At 42.0% G+C, this 19,513-nt stretch overlaps 1 protein-coding gene across 1 annotated transcript in view; it reads right to left on the bottom strand.

Moving 5' to 3' along the window:
* Positions 1–19,513, bottom strand: part of VWF (von Willebrand factor) — a 363,569-nt gene that overhangs the window by 174,283 nt on the left and 169,773 nt on the right. The window contains exons 27-28 of the mRNA XM_073621285.1: positions 17,367–17,502; positions 11,520–12,868 (exon numbers count right to left, since the gene is read on the bottom strand). Coding sequence (XP_073477386.1) covers positions 11,520–12,868; positions 17,367–17,502 — 1,485 coding nt within the window. The remainder of the gene's footprint in view (positions 1–11,519; positions 12,869–17,366; positions 17,503–19,513) is intronic.

Below are 19,513 nucleotides of genomic sequence, written 5' to 3'. Positions count from 1 at the left end.
CTCTTGTATCATTGCATAGCTCCATCTGTGCATTCTCTCCTCTCCCCTTCTCCCCCTGTTTAATCCTTGTCATCTATTTTGGTGCCATAGTGGTTCTGGATTCTGGGCCAAATGCAGGTCTGGGGGATTGTTTTGGTCCACACCTGGATACCCCACTCGGCACACGGGGGCCAATAGCGCCATTCTTATTTCTCAGTGGACAACAACACCTTATAACTGTCAACATCCAAAGTGTCGTTAGCTGGTGGGCGGGACGCCCTTTGTGTCGTGTTCTAGGTCGGGACACATTCAGTCCCTCTGTGACAGCAGAGGCTTTTTAGTTCCTGAACCCTACTGGCAAACCACTCCATCCCTTTAAAGTTTTTAAATTGGATGCTATATGATGCTGATCAAGAAACAACACGGTTAGAACCTATTTTTGTATAATACTATGATGTTTATGTCACGTAAATATAGAATACTGTGTTATGTTTGGTCTATACAGTGTTGTTTATTTTCACTTCTGTTTTTTATTTTTCCTTCCCTTTCATTTATATATATTTTTTTGTTTACAAAATGTCTTTAGACAGATAAAGTACCTCACTATCAGCCCCTGAAGAAGAGGTCTCAACACTGATAAAACCTCGAAACGCGTCAGACTCCACTGTACAGCTCTCCTCTTGCTGGAACAGCCTGTGTGGGGTTAAGTGTACCTTTGTGAAACTGTCATGTAACATTGTTGTATCACCATCAATTGAAATCTTGGCATCCGTTTTTCCTTCTTCTTTTATCGATTGTTATGTCTTTTTTTAACTTTTTGATAAATAAAACATGTAATTATTATTTATACTTCATTGATGTATTGTTTTGAGACTCCTGCCCTTTAAAGTCCCACAAAGAGGAAATTCTCCATTGTGTATCATAACAGACAGAGAGGAGACATTTGACAGGTAAAGATACATGCATGAGGCATGTATATCCTTATAGATAACCCCTATGGCAGTAGTTTAGAAAGGATGACATTGGGTTTACATCCACTTTAACTTACCTATCCAGAATGCTGAGTGATTTTTACCCAGCATCACTCAGTACTGAAATGCATGCTGGGTAGGTTAGAAAAAGGACTCTGCGTGGCCATCTTAGGTCTCTTCTGGATGCATGGCCTGCCTGGGAGGATCTGTACAGAAGTGTTCCAGAGAGCGCGGCCGACACCCACAGTGGAGCGGCACAATCAGCGACCCTTCGGTGCATCAGAGAGTTGCAGAGACGCTGGGACGGAACTGAGAAGGGTCCAAAAGCATCTGTCAGAGCCATCGGAGGGTTCCGGTCCATTTTGCAGAGCGGATCGGTGTAACAGCGCCGGCCGGCTGAAAGCAAAACCAAGTGTACCGGAGCAGAGCTTTCTTACTACACAGACTGGTCGGGTGAGAGGGCTGTAGCCCACAGTTTTTCTTAACGCACTTTTGCACACCTGAATCTGTGACACAGTGTGCTGGGACCCACACCAGAGGATTGAAGGAACTAGAGACTGAGTTTCAATAGGCCTCAAGCCTACCCTTCATTGCACTAATAGCACTGTGTTACATGAAGTCAATTACATTGGATACAGTTGCAGGCTATCACGCTTCAAGAACAATCCTTAACATCCATTTTATTTAACACTGGTTTACTTAACTGTTGGATTACTTATTGTTCGTAAATAGCTAGCAGAAGACAGAAGACTAAAGAAAGACTGCCTTTTTCATTGCAGGGCCTTGCATCCTAATTTCTGATTAATAGAGAGTTTACACTCTAAAGTAGGGGGAGCTCCCTAGGGATTTCATTTGTGCTTTATCTACTAATATTGTCTTATTGTGTCACAAGGGTGCACTGGAAGTGGGAAGGTGGCCAGAATTAAGGTATTTCCCATTCTGGCACTAGTCCCACTTGGAGACGCACTTCCAAAGACCACATAATATAAGATTGAATAGTGTTTCAATTATTGTGTGTACTAATTGGGCTGTCACGCTATGTTGGTGTGACAGACCAAATATTGTAATATTACTTTTATACCACTTTAAAGTAAAGTACGGTTCTGGTTAAGTACAACTTTTGTGGAGTGTTGCTCCTTTTCTAACAGGTGGAACATTGTATACCCAGGTAATGGTAAAGGTATACTGTTATTATATTGTGTAGTGTGAGGTTATCTCTTACTATTAGCTTCACAATAATACTGCACCACAGCTGTGTCAAGGGGATTGAGTCAAGTCATTGGGGGTGTAAACACAGAGTACAGGCCCAATCAAATATCAGCAGCTCCTTCGGGGGTGAGTGCTTCATATAGATATAGATATATATATATCTATATGTTTTGCCATTCCACAAGAATGTGTATGGGGTTGGCCCACAGCCATTCCCTGGTTTCGACAGGCAGCTGACGGTTAAAAACACATCTCACCCGTTTGATGCAACTTGACATACGCAGTGCAGTGTAGTAAGTAATGCAAAAACCTGTTGAGAAAACTCTCAACAAACAAATGGCCCAGCATGCAGGCCAGGACTAAGAAGTCTTCATACATCTATTATCTCTTTTTTTTATATATTATTCAGTGCCAGATGGAACAAAATACACGTAGTGGTTTGTCCCATCTTCCTAGGTGCCCTGTAACACTGGCTGCGATGTTGGACAGGGTGCCTTCACTTGACGCACAGCCACCTGACACCCCAGCTAGCAAGAAGATGGCTGCTTTGACAGCGAGCACTAATGTGAATACAAAACCAGCTTTATTAATTACCAGAAAATAAACCAATTAATAGTACAAAAGGTGAAAAATTAGCAATATGGACAGACGGTTACCACAAACCAATTAAAAATTGGACAACGTTGTCACAGAGGATATTAAAAACAACTGGGAGCCGCGGCTACACACCCACTCATACAGCTCTGAGGAAACCAGCGGTCATTGGCTGGTGAAACGCGTCAGCGGTGTGACGTCAGCATGTCCTTGGGAGCCGCGTGCAATTTGATCTGACCTATCCTTACACGGACCCAACAGCTGATCCAACAGCTGATGTCAGCTTTTCCCTGCAGCTACGCACCATACAACAGCAACGGCGCTTCAGCGGCCCCACAGTGAGGGACGGCTCCTTACCAACTCACATTCCTAGTGAGCCATACAGAAGCACCTGTCCACAGAGAGACTCCAGCACCAAGGACCATTACAGTCTGACGACGGATACAGTGCGGTTAGTGAGATCCTTCCACTCTACTCAGCACTTCAAAAAACGTATGTCAGTTTTTCTCTATGTCTCCTTAAATGCTGTCTCCATGGACATTTACCTTGCTGCCTATGTAGATGACTCTACAATTTTGCTTGCTGCAACCTGGGAAGTGTCTGTAATCTACTTATCAGCTGTGGTTTAAACAATCACTGAGGGGGGGCGTGTCCGGACGTTCAACAGGGAGGACGTATACTGCCTTTGCTCCGTCTAGGCTATCCGCATCCAAAGCCATCCCTACCCCTCCTCAACCCATCGTGGCTTTTCATACACCTCAGGGGTATCTGGACACCCTCGGCTACGACCCCTGGTGAATATCCATCCTTTTTGGCCCCTGGAGGCGGTTCGGGGCCTACAGCTCAGTCCGCCGCCATCTTGGGCCCCATCTGACACCCGGAGCCTCCCGCTCTCCGTTGCTCTGAGACCTCCGAGAAGCTTCGGCACGACACCCTGTCCGCACTCGGGATCCCTCCGTCCCGGTATCTTCCACCTGGAGATCCCTCATCTGACACGCCGACCTCCGGGGGTCCGACGCCATCCCGCGGCCTACCACTCCGGACCATCCTACCCTCTGCACAGCGGTGAGTACCTGGATACTCTTCCATCCAACATCCACCTCTCGGTCGGCCTCCCATCAGAGGGAAATTTTGTTTCTTGGCCCATAAGAAGCCACCCGAGACCTCCGCGCTACTGGTGCTCACCCGACCGGCCTAGCTTGTCAGGAAAGTCCGAGGCTCCGGCCTACCCACGGAGGTCGGCGGCCATCTTTGTACTCCACATACTCCCTACCCACATTTGTGCCTTCACTTGCTTATTGCATCCAAAGCACCTACTCACCTAGACTCTGCTCCTATCAGATCTCCCCTTGATCTACAGCTGAGGTGGGACTTTCAATACTTGTAAAATTTTAATTTTTTTTTTTTTTTTTTATTATTCTTTTTCTCTCTCTTTGATTTTTCATGAAAACCTTTACAAGCACCCACAGTATGTGGAAATATGACTGACACTGAGCAGATGTAGATGAGGGGTGCCCCACACGGCTACCGGCCTAACAGTTCCAGTTATGCCTTCCAAATCAGCTAAATCTCGTTCTGCAGCAGGTAAAAGATCTGGCAAAAGGTCACTGTCTAATTCAATATCTGCAGGCTCTATTCAACAATATCTGTCTAACACACGTGGCACTCAGGCCCGAACCTCGAGACTAAGCGCCTCTCCCTCATCTCACGTTGCCTCTGTGAGGGGAAGCTCCCCAGCCTCTTCATACTGCTCTGATCTCATGGATGACCCAGGGTCCCCTGCTGGCTCCGAAATGACTACGCTGATGAGCGGTCTTAAAAAAGAACTTGCAGGCATGTTTCACAACCTGGAAAAATCTATTAAAAAAGAGATAACTGCAGTTAGGACTGACATGTCCCACATCTTAGTCAGAGTGGAGGAGACGGAGCAACGGCAAGACACCCAAGCTCTAGCCATTAAAGAACTGCAGGACACTGTTACCCAGCTAGCATTTGCTCAACGGGCCTCTCTATACAAGCTCGAAGACCTAGAGAACCGCAATCGAAGAAACAACATACGGGTCAGAGGCCTACCCGAGGCTACTGGAGATAGCGACCTAGAACCATCAATACGAGGCATTTTCAACACCATTATGGGTAATCCTGTCACCGCACCACTCCGCTTTGACCGGGTACACCGGGCTCTGAGACCCCGCAACACTAACTCTGACCAACCCAGAGACGTTATCTGTCGCCTGCATTACTTCGAAGATAAAAATGCAATTATGATGAAGATGCGAGGCCTACCTAACATAGATTTTGACGGGGCGACCATCACCATATTCCCAGACATCTCCAAAGACACCTTAGACCGTCGCAGAGCTCTAAAACCGCTTCTTGACCTCTTGCGTACAGATGGGATCACATACAGATGGGGCTTCCCAGCCTGCCTGATTGCCACAAAAAATGGCCGATCCCACACACTAAGGTTCCCGGAGGAACTTACAACCTTTTTGCAAGCTCTTAATCTTCCACCCTTGGAACTCCCAGGCTGGCAGAACTCCATTCCTAAATTCTCGAATCTTACAGAGTCAGTCTGGAGAAAAACCCCTTCAAAGGCAAGTCGCTCCTCTCTCCCGGGCTCTGCACAAAAGAATGGATAAATTGCGCAACTTTGTCCTTTATCCTTTTTTCATTCAACCACGATTCACCAGTACAGATGCTTATTTTCCTACAGCAAATTGACGCCAAGTCAGATTACAAACGTAAACTTTTTGTACACTTACCTGACTATTTTTGGTAAACTCTGACCTATGATTAGTTGGACCACTGATCTTCTTTCATGTTCTTATGTTGGTCTGTTGTTGTATCAGTATTGGTCTACAATTTATGCTGCTTAGTAGGAATCTCAAGGTTTAAGTTGATTTTTGTTTATGCCTACATGACACCTTATTTTTATTTAGCTGGAACTAATTTTTTTTTTTTTCTATTTCTAATTACAAGTTGATTATCTGACATAGGCCGAGTGTTGTTGGGGCACGTCTCTTATATTGCTCCTCCCCGATAACACAACCCAGTCCCCCCCTCCTTCTGGGGTTGACGAGTGCGTGCGACCTTAAAAGTTATTTTACCCAATCCCTGTTTAAGGTTTTGGATGGCCGCTCGCTCTCTCTTTCCCCAATGGGACCACTGCAGATTTCTGCGTGTTATTCATACGTCTCCCAAAAGTTCTTTAATTCATGTATATGATTTTTCTATAAGCTCACTCTTCCCTCCTTCTCTTTTTCTCTATTCCTCACTTCACTCTCTCTTCTTCCTCCTCCCCCCCCCCTCCCTCTCCCCTGCTGGCATACATGGAAGCATAGACTGAAGTATTCTACCTAGATGTAACAATGACTACATTGAAACTTCTATCATACAATGTTAGAGGTCTTAATGTCGCAGCTAAACGGCACCAAACATTCCGTGAACTAAAACAAGCCGCTTGTTCTATTGTTTTTCTTCAGGAAACACATCTAACTCATACAACACCGGTTAAACTGACCTCACCTCTTTTTCCGCAATGGTACTACAGTCTATCTGACACTAACAAAGCTAAGGGAGTGGCCATTGGGTTTAACAGAAGCATATCCTTTCGTTTGTCTGACATGCTAGCAGATGATTCAGGCCACTTTCTTTTCCTCCAGGGTTTCATCGGTAATACCCAATGTACTCTAGCAAACGTTTATTGCCCAAACCAAAATCAACCTAACTTTTTATCAAAAATCCTAACCAAATTATCACACTTTGCCAAAGGTCTTACTATATTAGCAGGTGATATCAACATGTCCCTAGATCCTGCACTAGACACATCCCAAGGAAGATCTAATATCTCTTTTAAACGCCTGAAATTTGTTAAAAGAAGACTCTTGGACCTCCAACTTATGGATGTCTGGCGCCTCCTTCATCCCAAAGAGAGAGACTTCTCACACTTCTCTACAACACATCACTCATATTCCAGAATTGACAATATATTTCTAGATCATTTTCACCTCCCCCTCTTACAGTCTGCCTATATAGGCACCGCAACTATCTCGGATCATGCACCTGTTTCGATGACGCTGTCTATGCCTTCCCTAGCACGCCGCTCTAATAACTGGAAACTCAACGACTCCCTTCTTACCAATGAAGCCGAGGTTTCCATAATGTCCTCTCATCTTTCACAATATTTCAAGGAAAACAAACCCTCTGATACTTCCCCCTCCATTGTTTGGGAAGCTCATAAGGTCACTATTAGAGGTCGGTTCATTGAACTTGGTGCTAGGTTGAAAAGGGAGCATGGTCAGCGACTCGAACAGGTCCTACAACAAATAGCTGCTCTTGATAAGCAACATAAACTGTCCCTCCATAATGAGCATCTCCAATCACTCACACTTAAACGAGAGGAATTAAAATCTCTTCTTAACTTAGACACTAAGAGAAAATTTCAACGCTTATCACAAAAATACTATGAATGGGGAAACAAACCAAGTAGGTTATTAGCTAGGTCATTAAAAGCTAAACAAACGCAGTCCTTTATCCCCAAAATTAAACTACAATCGGGAGAGCTCGCTCATGCAACCCCAGACATTGCCAAGGCCTTCAAGGAGTTTTATGCAGATCTCTATAGTGTCAAAAATGACTTATCTTCTTTACCTCAGAATGAGAGACGTAGACGCATGCTCTCCTACTTAAAAGAAGCTAAACTACCTAAATTACCTGCATCTATCTTTAAAGAATTAGAGGCAGACTTCTCGGTAGAGGAATTTCAAGCTGCTTTGAAGTCCACTCCCTCTGGAAAGGCACCCGGCCCGGACGGGTTCACTATTCTATACTACAAGACATTCAGTGACATCCTGCTTCCCCGTCTTACAGCTTATGCAAACTCAATTTCTCAATTCTCAGGCTTACGCCCAGAATCCCTCTCCACTCACATTACTGTCATCCCTAAACCTGATAAAGACCCTACCCTCTGTAATAGTTATAGGCCAATTTCATTAATAAATACAGATATCAAATTACTTGCCAAGGTAATGGCAAATCGCCTACTCCCCTTATTGCCTAACTGGATCTCCAAAGACCAATCAGGTTTCATTCCCAATAGAGAAGCAAAAGACAATTCCCTCAGAGCGATTTCCCTAATTCAGTATGTTCGGAGAAGCGCCCAGCCCACCCTACTCCTTTCCACTGATGCTGAAAAAGCGTTTGATAGGGTGGACTGGGACTATCTTAGAATGACATTGAGACATTTCGGACTGGGTCCTAAGATGTTCTACCGTATCTTATCCCTCTACTCTAACCCCACAGCACAAATCAGAATCAACGGGACGCTGAGTGACTCTTTTGCTCTACATAATGGTACAAGGCAGGGATGCCCCCTGTCCCCCCTCCTCTTTGCCATTACCTTGGAACCTTTCCTAGCGACAATTAGGAACAATGATAATATTCAAGGCATTCGAGTTGGTAAAAGTTCCCATAAATACGCAGCATATGCTGACGACATATTATTTTTTATTCAACAACCCCGCATCTCCATACCTAACCTAATGTCAGCATTTTCCGTCTTTCAGTCAATCTCTAATTTCAAAATAAACCTATCAAAATCGGAAATTTTAAACATTAACCTCCCCCAATCCGAGGTGTCTTCCCTGAAACCTCTCTTCCCCTTTAGATGGGAACCAAAACACATGAAATATCTAGGTATTTATCTCACTCCCAACCTTCACTCCCTTTTCCGACATAACTACATTCCATTGCTTAACAGGATTAGGGAAGATCTACGAAAATGGTCCAGTCTATCTCATACCTGGCTAGGTAAAGTAAATATTATTAAAATGAACATATTGCCCCGCATACTCTTTCTTTTCCAAATGCTCCCGCTAGGGGTTCCAGTGGGGTTCTTCACTATTTTGCAAACCATGATCTCCCGTTTTGTTTGGAGGAATGGTCACCCCAGGATAGCTAGAGAGATACTATTTCGCTCCAAGATGTCTGGGGGACTGGCACTACCTAATTTTAAGGCGTACTATCAAGCAGCTGTACTTTCTAGGATAGCCGACTGGAAATATGCTCACGATTCAAAATTATGGGTTCAACTTGAATACCTTTTGAGCGGCGCTGACCTCTCGGTAATTCCTTGGATACCCCGCCCCTGCAGGAATCTTGACCGTTCCACCTCAACACTCACTATATCCTCACTGGCTATATGGGACGCCCTACATAAAAAACTCTCATGGGGTTATAACTCTCCTTTAACACCTCTCCTTAATCACAAATATTTTCTACCAGGTTTACTAGATCCCGGCTTCCAAGCTTGGAGACCAAGAGAACCTCTCTTATTACATCACGTCCTCCGTGGCAATACACTTAAACCATTACATTTGATCATTGACCCCAAACCTGCCTCGTTTCTAGACAAATGGAGATACTATCAATTACAATGTTTCTTAGGCTCCCTCCCTCATCCGTTTCGAGGTCTGCAAGATCTAAATCGAATAGAAGAAATATTCTACCCAAAAGACCCTCCCTTACATAGTATTTCTCTATTCTATAGAGCTATTATTGCCCTTCAAAACCCTGAGTTTCCACCCTTTTTAGTAAAATGGGAGAATGATCTGGGTTCTCCCATCTCAGACAATCTAAAGGATAGGATCTTACAACTGGCCCACACCTCCTCCCTAGCCTCTAAGATGGCAGAGGTCAATTATAAACTACTCACTAGGTGGCATTATACCCCCGTTAGACTTCACCAAATGTTCCCCGCCAGTTCCCCATTGTGCTGGAGGAACTGTGGGAACGAAGCCACTCATGCACATATCTGGTGGTTTTGCCCACTCATTCGCCCCTACTGGATGGCCATCTGCAATTTGATTTCTCAGATTTCGGAGGTCAATTTACCCATGGACCCGTGGACTGTCCTTTTTCATGCCTCTGCAACCTCCATAGGCCCATATAAGCGTTCACTCATGCCTCACCTTTTGAACACAGCCAAAGCTTTAATACCCGCCTTCTGGGGCCAAGCGACAATTCCGCCTATTAGGACTTGGTTGCAGAGGGTTGATGAAGTTCAACTCATGGAGAGTATTACCCATAACATCAAAGGGACTTCAGAAAAACACTCAGCCACTTGGGCTCCTTGGGTAAATTTTCAATCCACCTCTTCATATAAGGATATTATTGTACAGATCTCATAAATTTACTACTTATACATTGTCATAAAAACTTTTGATCACTCAACATCTCGCACATGTATGCCAGCACCCCCCCCTTACCCTCTTCCCTCCCATCTTACCCCCTATTCTATTTACTATCCCCCCCTTTTTTTTTTTTTTTTTCTTTCTTTTCTCTTTTCATTTTCTTTCCTATTATTAAGTTTTCTGCATCTCATGCTTTCTGTTCGCTTCATTACACCTCTCTTACCTAACTGAAGCAAGGTTTGTCATTTTGTTTTTACATTTTGATTTCTATGTTTACAATGACAGAAGTCTTTTCTCTACCCAACTGATACATTGACTCTCATCCTCCTTTCTGAATATACAGAATTGTTTAATGTATCTCAGGCTTTCTGATACTCAATGTATATATCCGAGCACTGAAATTGACTTTGCTTCCCTTAATGTCTGAACCCAGTACGTGACATAACTGTTTCTTTTTGTAATTATGTTCTTTCATAAAAATTTAATAAAAACTTATTAAACAAAAAAAAAAACAATCACTGAGTGCAATGATCCTTGAGAGATCGCTCCATCTATGGTCCATACTTTATGATTTATCGGTTTGTCAGATCACCCACCCATTTACATCACCTCAATAATAATGGTATAGGACTGTTCCTGCCCAACTGGATAGTCTTTATTAGGAATACCCTCCATCTAATCGCCACTCCTACTGTGCAGGACTATCCTTATTTTTACTATACCTCATTACACAGTGTGCATGATGTGTATGAGTGGGTGTGTAGCCGCGGCTCCCAGTTGTTTTTAATATCCCCTGTGACAACGTTGTCCAATTTTTAATTGGTTTGTGGTAACCGTCTGTCCATATTGCTAATTTTTCACCTTTTGTACTATTAATTGGTTTATTTTCTGGTAATTAATAAAGCTGGTTTTGTATTCACATTAGTGTTCTTTGTTGACCCACTTTAGAGAAATTCTCTGTTTCTCCTGTTTTCCCAATATGTCTAAAAGGGCAACTTGAACTGCATCCAGGCTTTTGCCTGTATGAGTGGTTTATACTTACCCGCTGAAATTGGCCACCACTGTTAATATTTACTGGTTGATCCGGGCAAAACTTCTGTTTTTTGCTTTGACAGCGAGCACCTATCTCCAGCTCCCAGACTACGTGATACCATGGATTTGGATTATGTCATCAGAAAAGGGTGATTTCACAAACTTTCGTACCACCCATCCTGTTCTTAGATGATCAACATCTGACTTGACACATTCAATGGTTGTTGGATTATAGTGACTTAGTTGGGTGGCTATAAATGATGGGCTATATTCCTGAAACTCACAACTGAGGAAGCTGGATGAACAGTGAAACTTCTTCAACATTACAAAACAAGTCCAGATGAATGAGACTGTCTACTACTAACTACTACATGCATTGGTTTACTTATTTCTGGAGGGAAAAATGTGCCATGTGTAGTTTTAGCTCTTGGGCTGAAATATGCTTTAAAAAACAAAGTACATTTCATAAAAAAATTCCACATATGTTATCCACAGTGTTATAAACAAATAAAATAGTAGAAAATGACACGTAGGACTGTACCTGGGGATGTGTTGTGGGTGGTGGGTAGTGTTGGTGGAAGAGGTTCAGCAACAGCGTTAACCACCTTCTTGGTTATGTTAAGAAGCTGATCGTATTTTTCCACGTATAAGGAATTTTTAAAGATGTTAAGTTCTGGTATAGGCTGGCCGATCATAATAGGAGTAACGGTCATGTTCCCAGGTTTTGTTATCGTATCAGTAGGAGGGTTGGATTGTATCATGTAGACAAGACGAGGAACTTGGCTGGAGCTTTCATAGCCTTTTCTGAAACTCTCATTGCTTATATATTGCAATGCTTGTCCTGTATTGGTAGCATTTCCACTTCTGTATCTAATCTGTTGGATCTTCTGAATCATGTCCTGTTTTGTTTCTCTTCCTGTAAACCTGTATTCCAATGTTACTGTGTATGAATACTGGATAATAGTAATATATATGACTTCTTTACCCATATCCATTTCCCAAATCAGCTTCTCAAGGAAATTTATTGTCTGAGTAAAGTTTTCTTTTGTGACATTGTTAGAAGTTTCAATTAGAAAGAATAATTCTTTACCAGGAGGTAACGGTGCAGGAGTCAAAGGTACAATCGACTTTTTGGTGGGAGTAGAGGGTGTGGGCGTTTTCTTTGTTGGCTCTGGTACTAAACCACACAAATAATCAATGATCTCATCTTTGTAGCTAGGTAACTCTTTGACATTTGGCACTATAAATGGTTTGTTGTGAATTGATTTACTTTGAATCAATTTGGCTTCTTCTATGTTGGCGTTAGGGCCTATGGCAACCGGAATTACAGTGATTTTATTCTTTAGTACAGCTTTCATTAAGCTGCCTATGCTCCTTTGGTTTTTGCTGGCTGACAGTAACATAATAATTTTTGGAGCGTTGTCCCTTGGAGCTTCTGCAAAAACATAGTGAATAGCATACTTAAGAGCCTCAAAACTTGAAGCCGTGGGACTTCCAAAGTAGTTCATGTTTTTCACTTTAGCAACCATGTCAGTAAGTTTTAATTTATCTTTGAGATGAAATAATTTTGGTGTGCGCCCAGAATGATACTGGACTACAGAAACACGGATACGCTTTTGAGAGATACGGATTTTCTCCAGGATACTGACAATGAAGTCCTTCACAATTTCAAATTCAGCATTGGACAGTTTTGAGGAGCCATCTACCAGGAAAACCAAGTCCATAGCTTTCTCACAGGTATAAGTTCCTGGCGCAACTGTAGCTTCCTCCTCCTCCTCCTCCTCCTCCTCAGGAGGAGTCTCCTGGGTCAAGGTAAGACTGGGTGTCGTTGGTATGAGGTATGTTGGTATCGGACAAGGAATACACTGTAGAGTCTGATCTAGACAGTGGCTGGAGACATATAAAATAGAATATTCATACAGGTTGTAGTGATATGTACTCTTATTCATCAAAACAGTGCCAAATGCAAAGAAAAAATAATTGTACTAACCAATTAGAATCTATCTTGTACTGGTTTGATATCAGTAATAAAAATTAGTAAAAGGAATAATCAAAATATAGCTCACATTTCCCTGCAATTTCAGTAAAAATTTGGCCTCTTTGATTAATGCTTTGAAGTCCCAGGAGGTTTTTGGTACAATTGGCTTTAAATGGCTGCTCTTTCCATATATCCTGAATGTATTTGTGTGCAAAAATATGACCCTCATGAAGATCATTAATTTATTTTATTTTTTTTATAGAAACAAAAAAATGGCAGAAAAAAATGAGATAACAAATGAAAGTGGCTGTACACATATATTACTAAGTATAAAATTGATGCGCTTTAAATAAATAGTGCACAATATGCTGCTGTGACTAAGCTTAAATCCAGGAATAAAAAATGCATACATGTGAATAAAATAAATTAATAATTATGGTGCTAATACATGTGTTAAAATTGCCAAAATAAATCTTCAAATTGGTGATGTGACGGTGAGTATAAATAAAATAATAATGACACTCTGAGTACAATGTCCAGGCAGAGATAAATAGTGGGAGAAAGTAAAAAAAAAAAAAAAAATTTTAAACAGTTCCTTCCCTTAATCCAGATTGATTGACTCACTGGGTTAGATCGTTTGTACCAGGATATTTAGTTTTTCTTGCATCCCACTTCAGCAATGCTGGTGATTCGGCTCTCAGGATAAAGGTTTTATGCAAAGCAAACAAAAAAAATAGATCATTGTGCAGTGAACTTACTAGATAGTACATAAGCAAAACAGGGACAAGAGATACACTCACACACTCCCGGTCTATTATTATTATTATTATTATTCAGGATTTATATAGCGCCAACAGTTTACGCAGCGCTTTACAATATAAAAGGGAGACAATACAGTTATAATATAATACAATACAATACAATAGGATTATAATGTATTAGAAGCAAAATAAGCAGATTGCAGTCAGCCGCTGTGGACGAGGTTTCCCATAGAGAAACAGCTGCTGTTAACCTTCAGGTGTATTGCAGCACTGAACGTCCTAAGCTCCTCCCACGCGTTACATCACTGACACGTGACTTTTTCATCAGTCACGTGTCAGTGATGTAACGCGTGGGAGGAGCTTAGGACGTTCAGTGCTGCAATACATCTGAAGGTTAACAGCAGCTGTTTCTCTATGGAAAACCTCGTCCACAGCGGCTGACTGCAATCTGCTTATTTTGCTTCTAATAGACCGGGAGTGTGTGAGTGTATCTCTTGTCCCTGTTTTGCTTATGTACTATCTAGTAAGTTCACTGCACAATGATCTATTTTTTTTGTTTGCTTTGCATAAAACCTTTATCCTGAGAGCCGAATCACCAGCAGTGTAATTGCTGAAGTGGGATGCAAGAAAAACTAAATATCCTGGTACAAACGATCTAACCCAGTGAGTCAATCAATCTGGATTAAGGGAAGGAACTGTTTAAAATTTTTTTTTTTTTTTTTTTTTTTTTTTTACTTTCTCCCACTATTTATCTCTGCCTGGACATTGTACTCAGAGTGTCATTATTATTTTATTTATACTCACCGTCACATCACCAATTTGAAGATTTATTTTGGCAATTTTAACACATGTATTAGCACCATAATTATTAATTTATTTTATTCACATGTATGCATTTTTTATTCCTGGATTTAAGCTTAGTCGCAGCAGCATATTGTGCACTATTTATTTAAAGCGCATCAATTTTATACTTAGTACTATTTGTTTGGTTATCTGATCACCCTATATTGATAGCAGCTTTAATTTCCTGATTTTTTCATAGCACTAACTATATTGGTATATATATATTTTTAAGCACAATTTATTTATATCACACATATCTGTCCACATCAGCGCTTGGTTTTTATTCATTTTTGTACACATATATTGATCAAATGAACCCAAGTAAAGGAAAGCAAAAATACAAATACAAATAAAAATATAAATATGTAGCGTAGTGTTTTTCCTTCTTTTTCAAACAAATGTCACATAATTTCTGCTAATTTATTTTTGTTTTTTGCTACCAGCTTCTCATATTGGGGTGATTTTATCTAACTTCCTGCTTGCAAGACTTATCATCAGGAAAGAAAGTGAGGAAAAAAAATTCCTAAGTGGTATCACGGATAGAAATTAAATCTGATAGAGGTTGATCCTTTCCAACTCTATTAAAAATATATGCTTTTTTGGTGGTTGTGCTCCCTTGGTAAAATTTCTGACCAGTTGGTGACAGTTGGTTCCCAGTAGGGATGAGCTGAACACCCCCCCCCGGTTTGGTTCGCAGCAGAACATGCGAACAGGCAAAAAATGTGTTCGAACACGCGAACACCATTAAAGTCTATGGGACACGAACACGAATAATCAAAAGTGCTATTTTTTTAAGGCTTATATGCAAGTTATTGTCATAAAAAGTGTTTGGGGACCTGGGTCCTGCCCCAGGGGACATGTATCAATGCAAAAAGAAGTTTTAAAAATGGCCGTTTTTTCGGGAGCAGTGATTTTAATAATGCTTAAAGTGAAACAATAAAAGTGAAATATTCCTTTAAATTTCGTACCTGGGGGGTGTCTATAGTATGCCTGTAAAATGGCGCATGTTTACAGTGGCGTTTACAACAGTCCCTGCACAAAATTACATTTCTAAAGGAAAAAAAGTCATTTAAAAGTACTCGCAGCTAATAATAAATTGTCGGTCCCGTCAAAACACAAAAGTCATTGAAAAAAACAGCATGGGATTCCCCCACAGTCCATTACCAGGCCCTTTGTGTCTGGTATGAATATTAAGGGGAACCCCGCGCCAAAATTAAAAAAAAAATGGTGCGGGGGTCCCCCTCAAAATCCATACCAGACCCTTCAGGTCTGGTATGGATTTTAAGGGGAACCCTGCGCCAAAATTTTTAAAAAAATGGTGTGGGGGTCACCCCAAAAATCCATACCAGACCTGAAGGGGAACCCCGCGGCAAAATTTTTAAAAAATGTTGTGGTGTCCCCCTCAAAATCCATTCTGGTATGGATTTTAAGGGGAACCCGCACCAAATTTTTTTTAAAAAATGGCGTGGGGTCCCCCCAAAAATTCATACCAGACCCTACCATTTCACAAAAAAGTGTGAAAATGGTAAAAATGACACGACACGGCTTGGGGACAAGTCCTTCAATAAAATATAAAAAAAATTAAAATGTCCCACAAAGTCCATTCATCTTCTTCTCTCGCTCCGCCGGACGGAAAAAAAAAGAAACCCACATGCCGCCACCGTTTCATCTCCATGGGAGGCACCCGCCATAATGACCGTCATCTCAGGTGACAGTTCTTTTATAACTGAGGGCGGGGCCACACGGTGACGTCGCTGGGTGACCCCGCCCCCTCTGAGGCACGGGGACATTCCTATGGCTTCCCCGTAGCGTCAGAGGGGGCGGGGCCACATGGCGGGTGCCTCCCATGGAGGCGGATTGGTGGCGGCGTGCGGGGTTTTTTTTCGGTCCAGTGGAGTGAGAGAAGAAGACGAATGGACTTTGTGGGACATTTTTATTTTTTTATCTTTTAATAAAGGACTTGTCCCCAAGCAGTGTCATGTCATTTTTACCATTTTCACACTTTTTTTGTGACATGGTAGGGGTACATTTGTACCACGTTACCATTTCACACGGGGGGCCAGGATCTTGGGGTCCCCTTGTTAAAGGGGGCTTCCAGATTCCGATAAGCCCCCCGCCCGCAGACCCCAACAACCACCGGGCAAGGGTTGTGGGGATGAGGCCCTTGTCCCCATCAACATGGGGACACGGTGCTTTGGGGGGCTACCCCAAAGCATCCTCCCCATGTTGAGGGCATGTGGCCTGGTACGGTTCAGGAGGGGGGGCGCTCTCTCGTCCCCCCTCTTTTCTTGTGGCCTGCCAGGTTGCGTGCTCGGATAAGGGTCTGGTATGGATTTTTGGGGGGACCACCACTGCTCCTGAAAAAACGGCCATTTTTAAGACTTTTTTTTGCATTGATACATGTCCCCTGGGGCAGGACCCAGGTCCCCAAACACTTTTTATGACAATACCATGCATATAAGCCTTAAAAATTAGCACTTTTGATTTCTCCCATAGACTTTTAAAGGGTGTTCCGCAGGTTTCGAATTTGCTGCGAACACCCCAAATTGTTCGCTATTTGGCTAACACCCAATGTTCGAGTCGAACCTACGTTTGACTCGAATGTCATGCTCATCCCTAGTTCCCAGGAAGTGGGAGGAAATTTCCCCAAAGCAGATTAAAAAAGCCTACATTCCAATAGTTGAATTCCACTTTAAATCTGCCTTTTGAAAACATGAGCGAATAAGGAGTGTAGAAGACTTATTTCCTCAGTCATTCTTCTATTAAAAATAAAGGCTGGGCCCCATACAGAAGCCTCAAACCTTACCATTGTTGACAGCTTTTGGGGTCATCTTGGTTCAGGAAAATTATTTTTCCATGTGGGATGTGGTGACCACCGACCACACATACTGGACAGTCTTTGGGGTCAATACATGACTCTGATACTTCATTTAGAATTTTACCTGAGGGGAAAAAAATAATAACAACACTGAATAGATGCTCATTCTGGAAATACACAGTACCTAAGCTATGTTATCTCTGCAACCAGGTAAAAAGCTTACAACGATAACTGTATATACAGATCAATTCAGCTTTGTTTTCCTCAATGTCTCTGCTGAAAGACAGCTGAATCAACAAAGTACTGCAGTACCACGTAAGGGGTGGTCAAAGGACAACTTGCTTTTGTTGCCTTTAGACATAACTTATATGGAACCAAAGAAACAATCACCTTAGTTGAAATAACATGCATAGGGGTTAATTTACTAAAAGTGGAGAGTGCAAAGTCTGGTGCAGCTCTGCACAGAAACCAATCAGCTTCCAGATTTTATTGTCAAAGCTTAACTGAGCAAGCTGAAGTTAGAAGCTGATTGGCTACCATGCACCACTGCACCAGATTTTACACTCTCCAGATTTAGTAAATCAACCCCATAATGTATTTAAAACTACTTCCATAAAACTAATACTAGGATACTTTGGATTGTTTCTTTACTAATTCATTGTTTCTTCCCATGACCTTTGCCTTTAACTTTAACCTAACCATAAAGCTGGCTTCTGATGAACTGGATGTCATTTGTTACTTGGTGGTCCCGTCACCATCCTCACGCCTGATATCATCGACTGTAAATTTGAAAAAGCTGGATGAAAAATTGTCGGCCGAACAGCACCTGCATCCAATCAGATGTAGCCAATGATCGGGTACGCAATATCTGTAGTGGGAGATTCGGGCATCTATGCTGTATAGAGGTATCTATTAGTTATTATTCACTGAGTCTGCAGGCCAAATGAAAAAAAAAATAATAATCTGTGTATGGCCAGCTTTAGGCTGATCCGATCACTATCACCCTACCCTTGCCAAAATGCTAAATCTTAAACTAACCCCTAAAATGAACCTTAAAGCGGAGCTCCAGCCCCCCCCCCACCAAAAAATTTAAAGTCAGCAGCTACAAAAACGGTAGCTGCTGACTTTAAATATTAGAACACTTACCTGTCCAGGGATGCCGCAATGTCAGCACCCCAGACTATTTTTTTTAATCGGCTCTCGGGTGCTGCCACCGCCATTCCTTTTAAGGGAAACTGGCAGTGAAGCCTTGCTGCTTCACAGCTGGTTCTCTGCTGCGCATGCGCGAAGAGTGCTGCTCTTTGTGAATAGCCCGGCGGTGGAGGAAGAAGGAGGGGGGCCAAACTTCGGGGGACCTCGCCCCGGCAAGGTCACCCGGAAATAAGGAAGGGAACCTGTCAAAAACAGGTACCCGCTCCCCCTCCCCTGAAAGGTACCAAATGTGGCACCGGAGGGGGGAGCAAACAAACGGAGCTTTCACTTTTTCGTTGAGCTCTGCTTTATAACACTGGTGATTTACTAAAGGCAAATAGATTGTGCACTTTGAAAAGTGCAGTTACACTCTGCAAGTGCAGTTGCTCCAAAGCTTAGTAAATGAGGTAATGCTTCATATTACAAAGAATAGCGAATCACCATCAAGGGAAAAAAAAAAACAGCATTTTTGCTTGCACTTGATTGGATTATGAAAGTCAGCAGAGCTCCCCCTCATTTACTAAGCTCTGGAGCAACTGCACTTGCAAAAGTGCACAGTCTATTTTCCTTTAGTAAACCAACCCTTTAGTGTTTCATTTATAAAGCAGTGAATGTGATTTTCATTCTGTATTTTCTGGTGGTGAATAAATCACTGTTATTTCAGACAGATGAACCAGAAAAATGGTGGCCTTTCCTTAAGACTTAAACCTAAGTTGGCCATACACGAGTAGATTTTCTAGCGTAAGTTTGATTGAACATTAGTACAGAAATTCTCAGTACATTTGATGACTTGAAAAATGTTGTTCAACAGTACTTCAAAATTTCAAAGGCTTTACAAAAATCATATTAACTGTTAGAAACTGTTTTCTGGTTGAAAACAAACATGGATTTGACCTACACAAATTATTACAAAACTGAACGAACATTCCTAAACAAAAAATTTT

This window comes from Aquarana catesbeiana, linkage group LG03, assembly GCF_042186555.1.
Source record: "Aquarana catesbeiana isolate 2022-GZ linkage group LG03, ASM4218655v1, whole genome shotgun sequence".
Taxonomy (NCBI): Eukaryota; Metazoa; Chordata; class Amphibia; order Anura; family Ranidae; genus Aquarana; species Aquarana catesbeiana.
Note: the sequence above shows the minus strand (reverse complement) of the source record. Positions and strands in the feature narration are given on the sequence as shown.